General features: G+C 36.9%; 1 protein-coding gene across 1 annotated transcript in view; it reads right to left on the reverse strand.

Moving 5' to 3' along the window:
• The window catches only part of igsf21a (immunoglobin superfamily, member 21a), a 209594-nt gene extending 200471 nt beyond the window's left edge, over positions 1–9123 (reverse strand). Inside the window, exon 1 of the mRNA XM_008409119.2 lies at positions 8672–9123. Coding sequence (XP_008407341.1) covers positions 8672–8810 — 139 coding nt within the window. The 5' untranslated portion in view covers positions 8811–9123. The remainder of the gene's footprint in view (positions 1–8671) is intronic.
• Positions 9124–10800: the final 1677 nt, after the last annotated feature.

Below are 10800 nucleotides of genomic sequence, written 5' to 3' on the forward strand. Positions count from 1 at the left end.
TTTTTTTTTTTTAATACAGAAATGTAGGCTCAATGAGTATTTTTAATACCTGCTTAAGGCTGCTATTTTTAAAAGGTACTTCAAATCCATAAGTCTCATCAGAACTCAAAATTTATTGAATATGATGGAGAGAGAGAGAGAGATAAAACACAAGATAGCAATATTCTCTGCTCCACGATGCAAAAAGTGGAGGCCATGTTAGAGTAATGATCAAATAGAATTTAAATATCAGATCTTTGTGTCCTGTCATGTCATTTAACGTAAACAAAAAAAATCATGTTTACATATAGTCACACTCATAGTGATGGTCAGAAAATGTACTGAATGAGTTGAATGAAACCGCAGAGACAATTTCAGGTTATTCAGATTTTTTTTCTTGTCAAGGCTATTTCATTTTTATCATGATTTTCATTTTGCCTGCACTACCCTGTCTGAAGTACAATTACAAAAGCCGTCATTTCTGGGTCACTGACTTGCTCAAGTTTTAATCTGGGTCTTTTATTACATTAAATGGGATTTTAAGGTAAAAAGGATCCAGACAAAAGGTGATAAAAACAGAAGTCACGCTTCAATTGAAGGTGATTGTAGCAGAAGACACATGCAGATAATATTTAGACTAGCTCAAGATTTAAAACATTTTGTTTTTCCTTTTTAGGCATTAGGATGCATACAAGTGATCTTTTAATTGAATAAATATTCTAATTTCTGTCACAGTACATTCAACATGTGTGGGACATCAATCTGAAATAGTGACCTTCACTATCCTCTTTTAGCTCTTTTTCTGTAAATGCAGAATTGTCTGGATAAATCACAAGGTTTAGGTGCAATTGGTACTTCCTGCTGCAAAGCATTCCCCAAATGTGAGAAAATGCACAAGTGAAAAAGAATGAGGAGAAATCGATAAATAAATCAGTTATATTGCACTTGGGGGTTTTAGTATACTTTAGCAGAGTCGACCACTTGCTTGTCGTATCAGAGCAATATACAAGGATGTATAAGACTATTTATGCAGCCACAACGTCTGACCAAAGACACAATAGAAGACCTGAAAAAAAATGGGTTCTAAATCTGTGGATAATCACTTTATGTAACTCCTGAAAGCTGCAGTGTAATGCAAAGCTTGATTATTGTTAGATCGTGGCCTAACTACAACCCACACCACAGCGAGTGTCTCTTCCAACATCCGGTGAGTCAGGACCAGTCGTCAATAGCAGATTGCCACACTCCACCGGAAGTCTAACCTAGATCCAGGGCTTCTTTAATCTATCAACATCGTCATGATACACCATCTGCAAACCAACCTACAGTGCTGCCATGTGAAGCAAGACCTTTTCCTGCATCCCTTAACAGATGGGCTTTAAATAAACTTGCTCACAAAGATACACAATGTACAAAAAAGAGAAAGCAGCTTAAGTGTAGATCACATGCAATCTTGTCTAAATGCAACAACCAAAAACTTAAAATGAAATTATTCATTCAGATTTATTTAACATTTTATTTGTGGTGCACAGATTGCCTGCTGAATAACAAATTAATCATTCTGTATTTTTAATAAAAACAAAGTAGAAAAGAGTTTCAAATGTTTGTCTTTATGAAAGAAAGTTATAGTTTCCTAAGTTTTTGGGTCGAATGTTTTCTATTTTGATCATCTCAAAAATAGTTTTTAGTCTATTTCCAGGCATTTTTAAAGAGCTGCTTACTGATAATAAAAAAATGTAAGTAAAAAAAGACATGGCCAATGAAAGAAAAATACTTAACCAAAATCTACGCCTGAGATAGATGTTAGTTAAATAGAAAGCCGGCTGCATTTGTAAAGAGGAAAACAGTTTCAAAAAGCAGCAATTTTATATAATTTCATTTCATTTTTTGAACCCTGCAAATTACATTTTTGTCTCTTGGAGAAATCTCTAAGGCTCTGTGCAGCAATTTTACTAAATAGAAAATCTTGTATGCCGGTAACATCGTAGCAACATAAAACCTGTATATATATATATATTTAAAAAATCATGACCTTGAATGTTATTGATTGTACAAAGGCATTAATAAACATGGAGAGGATGATCAGATTTTACATGGTCTGCTTTCACAACTAATTGGCTGCACTTTCAGAAATAGTTTAAATATTTTAAAAACACTGAAACCCCCTTTGCCAAATCTAAGTTGTACAATCTATTGCATTAAGATAAGTCATGTATGTTTTGATCTTTTATAAATAATAATAAAATCTGGGACGCTAATGATTTTTTGCACTCACTCAGATATGAGATGTCATTAACATAACCTTTTTCACTGGAATACAAAATAATTTCATATGAATATAGTAATTTCACAACAATTGAAAACTGCATTCATCTTGAATACTTTGCAATAAAGAAGTTTATCCTGACCATACTACTTCAAATATATTTTTAGACATATTTTTCCTCTGTGCAGAAAATATCTGTCTAAAAAGAAGCAAAAACTCGGGCAAAAAAAACCATTCTGCGGAGGTAGGTGGCGATAATGATGACAATACCAACCCCCTCACAAAATACTGACAGCATGTTTTTTGGGGGGATATTGTTTACCATTTCAGTACAGGATCGGAATTTGGCTGAGGACAAATCTTGCCCAAAGAATCAAAATAGTCAAAGAGCCCCATTGTTATTCTGGCTTCTAGAACACAAAGCTATTAGGGGCACCCAAAAATTGAGCTTCTCTCTCAATATTTCTCAAAATATCAGTTTCTCAACTGTACACAAATATTTCTATTTTAGACAAACTCATCGTAAGCATCGATATGCTTAAGATGCATGTAGATCACACAGATCTTTAAATGTGTCATAAATTTCAGCACAGGGGTAACTTCGATGATGAACATGCTGACTGATTAAAAAGATGTCTTTTATGAAACGTTCATACTACAATTATAGTCTTTAATAGAAATGCTTAATAAATAAAAATGTTAGAAAAATCTGGTTGAAAACCATGTGACCTGGTGTCACATGGTTTAAGGACGTCGTGGCATACATCATGCTGGTAACAAAACGGTCAAGGAGAAAACGTCACACCTTTCTGCAGACAGCCTCCACTGTGGACAACAACTTTGAAACTTTAAAGTTCCATCCAGGAGTTTTTAGCCATCTCACAATCTTTGTAAATATTTTGTGAAGGATCATACAAGTGTACATAATTCCTCATCGTGTATGACAAATGTCCCTCAAAAGTATTAGTGCAGCCGAACCAGGATTAAGGAAGCAGACTAGTTGAGGCAAAATAACAGTATTGCTGCCTAAGCACATTTTTTGCTTAAAATACACCCACAAACTTCTGACCCAGCATCCACCTTACACATAGCTTTGTGCAAAATAGTTTCACTCAGGCCTGGTGTTCAGGAGAAATTATTTTTGTCCCACAACTACACCAATGAGAGACAATTTTGATGTTTTAAGTAAATGAGATATATAAGAGTACACATGAACTGGAACTTTGTTAAAACAGATTGGAATTCAATTTAATTCCGTTTTCAATGGTAAGAGACTTTGAACATCTTGAATTGGCAAAATGTGCTCGCTTTAATTTGCAATGGTTTCTAAATACATCAGATTTTAATTATTTCGTCCACAGTCCTCTTAAACTGACCCTAAAGATTTTCTGCCAGATTAAGTTGTGGACTCCAGCTAGACCTTTCCAATTTGAATGTATGCTTGGCTCACTCTGAAAAATGGAATCCCTCTTAATCGTTAGTCTTCTACCGTTCAAATCAAGGTCGAGAGGTCAAAGTGAATGCTATAAGGAACAGTTCATTATTCCCTCCATCATGACAAAACTCCTACCGTCATCCAAGTAAAGAGACATCCAGTTGTGAAACTACAGTCAAACAGGATGGTGGCAATTTCATAAACCGGAGGTTTCTTTGTTTGGAATAAGTGGTTTTGTCATGATGGAGGAAATACTTTTTTTCTTTTTTCAGTGATGCCCTGTGTTGTTGTTTTGTGCCAGAAATATTTTTACAATTATGTCCATAAAGTTTACATTTGGTTTCATTAGACCATAAAAACATTCTGCCACAGATATTATTTACAAATCCAACATACACCGCACATGGCGTTTTTCAAATGTTTTTTATGGGTTAAAATATCTTTTGTTCAGACAAATTACTTTGGTACATAAGAATAACAAACAATAACTTTGGATTTAATTTAGTGTATTAAAAACCTGCTTGTCACATTAAACTTTGGAGGGAAAAGGCCCAGTCTGTATTCCCACTGAATTTGAGGTCGGGKTACAAGTGGTCACATGGATTTTTAATGGAAGCTTCCTTGGAATACGTACTGAACATGAAAATGCTAAATGGCAATGGTAAAACCTACGGGTTTCCAAAATGTATGCTATTTTCACTCTGAAAAAAATCTTCTTGAAATAAGTCTTCTTCCATGTGACAGCCAACAAGTGAAAACACCTTAAGGTTTAAACTTGTGTGAATTTTTTGACACGCTGCAAAAATTCTACTTAACCACTTGTTTTGACTCTAGTAATATCCCTTTTGTAAACAAAAACACAGTATTTTACTGCTTTCTATTCCGATGTTACATCCAACATATTAACGTAGTATAGCTGCATTTTTTTGGGCCAAAACCAGTAAATTATTTTCTAAAGGCTTTGTATGAGTGTGAAGTTGCCAGGCAACTACAGACATCAACATGATTTTGTTGTCTTCTGTGAGAGCCAGGCAAGCTGTCTTATCCCAATTTTGAAATACAACATGACACTGGACTGCTACAAATATGTAACATACTAAACAAGATACTGCAAGAAATGCACTTCTTGCAGTATCTTGTTTAGTATATATACAAGAAATATATACTGCAAGAGACATGGAAGAACATGTTAAGCAATATGACTGGCTATGTACGGAAAGACTGTTSCAAGTGTGCAAGAGAAGAAAAAGAATGTATCAGTACAAAGTTACAGATAAACTCAACAAATCAGAAAATATAAGTGACAAAAATAAGTTATGGAAAGTATTAAATAATATTTAAGGTTCTTTATTATATGCTATAACTGTAGCCATTTAAAAATGCAGTGTAAAGACTGCATTATGTGATGACAGAGATTTACCCTAAGAAACCAAAGACTGAGACGTTAGCTAACAATATATACCACAAAATAAGTTTTTCTCAATAGACATATGAGAAAGAGTTAATACAGACTTTTGATTTACACAAAATCAAAAGTTGCTGGCCAATCATGTGGGTGAAATTGGGTGACGCAGAGTTAGGTTGACACATACAGCACAGCAGCAGCAGGCAGGCGCGCAAATGGATAATGACTGTGCAACTGTTGCCTCTTACTTTAGGTAACAGGTAGACAAGACAACACAGCGGACATTGTTGTTAAGTACCAAATTTTGGCTATTTAAAGTCACACATAAAAAGTAGCATGCACTGCAAATTGTGTTGAGCACATGTTCAAAATAAGTTCCATCTGTTTTACCACCTGAACCAGTCGCACCTGCTAGATCACGCACAATGTAAAGCTTTACAATCTGAGATGAGAGCAAGTGCTAAGCCCCCCACGCCGAAAACAACGCCTGTACAGCATAATATCTGACCCAGGTCAAAGAACAGATTGGCAGCGCTGAGACAGCACTCTCCTAATTGGATATTTTTTTAAGCAAACATAATGTCTATTTTATTTATTTAAGTTTTGTCTTTGAAAGTTGCTGGAGTTTGCACAGAGGATAGAAACAACTCAAGTTTCTTTTCTTTCTCAATATAGAAAATTACCATTTTATTGTTTTGATTTTTTCCCTGAAAGCTGCTTTACAATGATTTATTTCAATGAGTGTACATCAAACAACATTCTTTACAACACATTTTGTTTAACAAATCAGAATCTACATTTTGTTTAAATGGACCTTCAAGATGAAACAAGTTAATAAATGTTTTAAATATAAAATCAGAAAAAGTGTTTAACTTTCTTAAAGCACTATTATTTATTTTTCCTCTGCAGAGAACATGACCTAGAGCTAATCTCCAACAGTATTTTTTACAACACCACAATTAAATTTTGCGTGACATTAAATATCAAGCAAATTTGTGTTCTTGGATATCTGAACCTTATGACGAAAAAAATAAAAAAATATATATTGCACTATTTTTTCCAAGTTTATTATCCATATTATGATATAACTTTCTAAAGACAGTTACTTCTTTTTCTTCTGCCTTCTGCTTAAGAGTAGATTTTTAAGAAAAACCCATAAAACATAAATAAATGCCTGAGCAGTAGACTGGTCTCTGCGACTTTATTACAGAATCATTGCCAAATGACATGAGAATTTCTTTCTCAGGTTCAGGATCTGCTTCAGACACTAGATCTCATTGTAAAAAAAGGTCAGGACTCTTAGAACCAATTTTCAGTTTTTACAAAGTTCTCTGATCAATTCAGGTCAATTGTGATGGGTTAGGGTCAGCTGAATCATCAAGTATCCAAGGCCACATTTCCTAAAAAGCTGTTCCAGACCATACTCTTCATTATTAATCCTCATACTATTCACTCAATGAGTAATTCCACATGTCCGCTCGGGACTTGGGGGCACACAAAGTAGGGCTCAGAGTATTTGAGCTCTATTCTGACTGTAGGGCTCTCCCAGTTTCATGTTCTCCCTCAGGGTACTCCAACCTACTCCCATAGTACAAAACTATGACTATTCATTGGTCTCTTTAACGTTCCCTAAAATAACTTAGGGAAGTCAGTTACCTAAGTTCCCTAAGTTAAAGTAACTTTAATGACTGATACTTATTTTTCTCTAAAAACACACACTTAGGGAACTTTGTGTGGGTGTGTGGTTGTTGGTCCTGTATGTATTTGTGTTGCCCTGGGTCAGACTGGCAAACTGTCCAGGGTGTTCCCTGACTCCCTCCCAATGACTGCTGGAAACAAGCACGTATCATGTAGAAACAATAAATGGATAGAAGGAAAAAAGCCCAAAGTTGAAAAACGGCAACACCTTGTGGACTGCAAGTAAGATTATAAAATAAGTATCAGTGAATTATGAATAATTGTTTTTTTTGGGGTTTTTTGATAGATTCATGGGATTAATTAAACATGTGTGGCAGTTTAGATAAAGATAAGGGTGAAGACATTGACCTTAGTTTGAATATTGTCCCGAGGTGAAATATTAATTCACTAATAGATACTGATCTTAATGTCCATAAAACAAAACCCATAGAAGAAAACTTTGTGTAAAAACTGCTTTAAATCACATATCATATTAGGAACAAAACAGGATAAAAAGGGGGAAAATCCTAGGTGAAATATTAGGGTGCTTCTGTTGTTAAACAATATGTTGTTATACCAGACATTATAATACTGCCTCTCATTGTTGTCTTACAGTTACAACTGCATTTAAATGTCACAGTCACTTAACAGTTTAAGCCGTTTGAAATCACTGTGATTGCATTGCTGAGGTGCACTAATCCTAAGTACAGGCAGAACACAGCACCTGTGTGCACTTCATTATTCTCTCAGCAAAGGGTCTGATATGTGTGATTTTCAACATCGTAGAAAGATCAACTGAACGATTTTCAATATGGATCAGAGGCATCATAAAAACTTCAAAACAAATGCACACCAACAACAGATTAACAAATGAGCCTGGCTGCTCTAGTGGTGCTTTTTTTTTTTTTTTGTAGACAGGAGTGAACTCTCCTCTGAAGTCCTTCAAAGAACACACTGCATTTACACAGCACACTGTATCTGAACCTCACTTGAATTAGAGGAACCCTAACTTTTTTTTCTTTCTTTTTTTTGTTGAAATAGGATAAAGTGCTTCTGAATGCTTGCAGAGAGAATGCAAGGGGCAAGACGCTGCTGTCAAAAGCCGAAACAGAGCAAGCGATTTAAGGGACATGTTTAAATTTCTGACCGCACAGGAAGAAGCTTGGAGCGTTTCATTCTCCTGTCAAAATGAGTCCGTTTTTATTACTCTGTAAACTAAGGCTATTATTCTACTACTTTATACCAATTAAAACATAAACGTCGCTTTCCCCTCCTCTGATAAAAACATACCGTCGGAGGTTAAGACGCGCGCGACACAGAAGCACCACAACTCAGCGCACGTCGAGCTGAAGGCAGATAGATGCTCATAATGCAGCGCTTTTAAATGCCTTTCAATACAACAACTTTCAGATCTGTTGAGCTTTAACCTGGTGCTTACAGGGCACATCGCCGTGTGCTCTTCTGCATGTGTTTCTATAGTTGCACCATTTTCAAAAGTAGGTGCTGTCATGCGTGGTTGTGATGGTGAGCGCAGATGTATCAAGTCTTGGAACATATAATCAGGCCTGCCGCCGCCGCTTTACTTGCGTTTCCTTCAAGGCTCATCGACCTCGCTCATCTACAGCCTGAGCTGAATCCGACCATTATTCATTGATTTCGCTCTTTCAACACTCGCTTGGCGCTGATGGCGGGGAAAGTTGGCATGAGGAAAGCGTGGCACCGATCGCCTCCATCCGGCTGTCCGGTTCATAGCCAGTTAGGAGCCATGTTCCACTTGCACATATGAAAAACCCTCAACTCTTTTCACAGTTTTGCTATTGTTAACAGCCCAGGCACAGATAGGAGGGACGCGAGAGGCTCCCGCTGTGAGAGAGAGAGAGAGAAGAAGATATGACAGGGTCAGACTTACCGACGGCTAAATCCAGCAGATCTGCGCACAGGAGCAAGCACAACGAGAAGACGGTCATCTTTCCCTTATTTTGCAATAAATCCCAAACTCCATCTGCGTTTACATGCTCTCCTGGTTTCGGCCGTGTAATCCCGAGCATTCCAGAGGTATACGATGGAAAGATGTCCCCAAACTATTCATGATGCAGCTCAAGTCTAAGTGGGGAAATCGGAGAAGTTGACAAAGGATGCAGCATTCAGAGCCAAGAACACCGCGCATCAGATTTAAAAAAAAAAATGTCTCACTGCATCCGTTTATAAACAAGCGGAGCTGGGTTTTTTTTTTTTTCCCCCTGTCCTGTTCTAAGAGATTAAACAATAGGGAACTGAGCTGAGCCACAAAGCGATAGGCTGTGGAAAAACAGAGGTTTGGATGAAAACGTGTGCCTCTCTCCTTCTCTCCCTCGCTCACTTTCTCTCCTCTCCTCCCGCCCTCCACACAGGCGCACAGTCATTCCTGATCACTCGCTCTTTTATTTCACACAATTTTCCTTAATCCTCCCCTGGATTCAGACCCTTCTAATTCTGCCCATTAAGCCGATTTATTTCCGTTGGAGTTTTTTTTTCCCCGATAAAAACAACAAATACTATCCTTACATACCGGCATACCGCAGCCCTACAGCTGAAATTATAATGACACAATTGCACACGTAAGGAAGTCCCCAGCTGTGCTCTTGTCATCCCTTGAAAACATTTCCAAGGGTTGTTTTATTAATATATTCAAAGAATCTCAATAGAAAAGCTCATGTTGAAATATAAAAGGTGATTTAAAACAGGATCACTTGGCTTTATTGCTCTTCGTAAGAGCTATTAAGTCCAGTTACCTCAATTTGATCTGCAGTCTCATGTTAAGGTAACCAGTAAGTCACAATAACACAAACCAGCGAGATAAAACAAGCCCCAGGAATGTCTTGTTGAAAGAATAGTATGGCTATTAAAACTTATTTAAACTTCATAATTAGCCTATATGTTTAATGGCCCAAATGAGGTTAATGAAGGCTAGTCATCCAGTTTAAATTGGCTGCAGTAATTTCTTTGATTAAAGAACACCATCCTCAAGCAACAAGTGTGGATTCCAGGAATTCAATTTCATCCTTAATTTTTAATCTCTTGATATTTTTGCAATATGTTTGTTTATGTCCAGTATTTAAAAAAGATGAAATGCCTCATCTACACTTTTTTTTTTTTTTTTTAATCAGACATGGTGTGGGTCCACTGTGTTTCCTGGATTATAAAGTCAGTGCAGCCATCTTTCCTGAAAGCTTAGAGTTCACATTTTACCTGCCGGAYTTGGCAGGTGTGTACCACTGCCAAATGTGCCTATACCTGTTTTATTGATCRTACCATCACTTGATTGCCCAACAAACTCATCTGACCTAAACCATATAAACTATGAGGTATTCAAAAGGCGTGTTTTCCAAGCTTCCACATTACAGAGCATCCAGCCCCTACGACTCCCCCAGTCAGTTCCCTCAGACTAACCAGCAGCAATTAGTGAACATGAAACTGCACATCTGTGCAATCTACTTCTCAGCGCAAYGCTGGTAAAAATGTTCTGGACTGTAACAATTCCTTGAATGATTTGATTTTTTAAATTCCTCGAGAAAAATTAACTGCCATGCAACGTCATTAAATTATGTTTTATTATTTAGTGGACTGTGTTCTGGGCGAGTGATTATTTGTGTTGCACAATGCTCTTACTTCAGCCTTTGAGTTGTTGACGAATGCTAAGGCAAGCAGCAATGCTAAGGCAATGTCCAATGTTCAAGTTTGATCCGGTGAATACTGGTGTATTTTACTGAGGTGTGATAATGGCCGGGTTTTTATTGTTTTTTGGGCGATCAATAAGCATCATTAAATTGACTGCCGTGATGCATGGAATATGGCAGCCTTTCACATCCCAGAGCTACTGATTAGTGACTGGTTCAGAGCGAACGGTGGGGAAGAGCGCAGTGGGAGTATGTGCACAAAAGCTATGAATGGCTGTGCAAAGTCAGAGCTCACCTGTTAAATTGACTGAAGATGAAAACATAAACTAAGAACTGGAGCMCATACTTTTTTGTAACAAATGTCTGYGRGCCTGTCTCTTTA

Source organism: Poecilia reticulata, linkage group LG5 (assembly GCF_000633615.1).
Source record: "Poecilia reticulata strain Guanapo linkage group LG5, Guppy_female_1.0+MT, whole genome shotgun sequence".
In the NCBI taxonomy this organism is placed as follows: domain Eukaryota; kingdom Metazoa; phylum Chordata; class Actinopteri; order Cyprinodontiformes; family Poeciliidae; genus Poecilia; species Poecilia reticulata.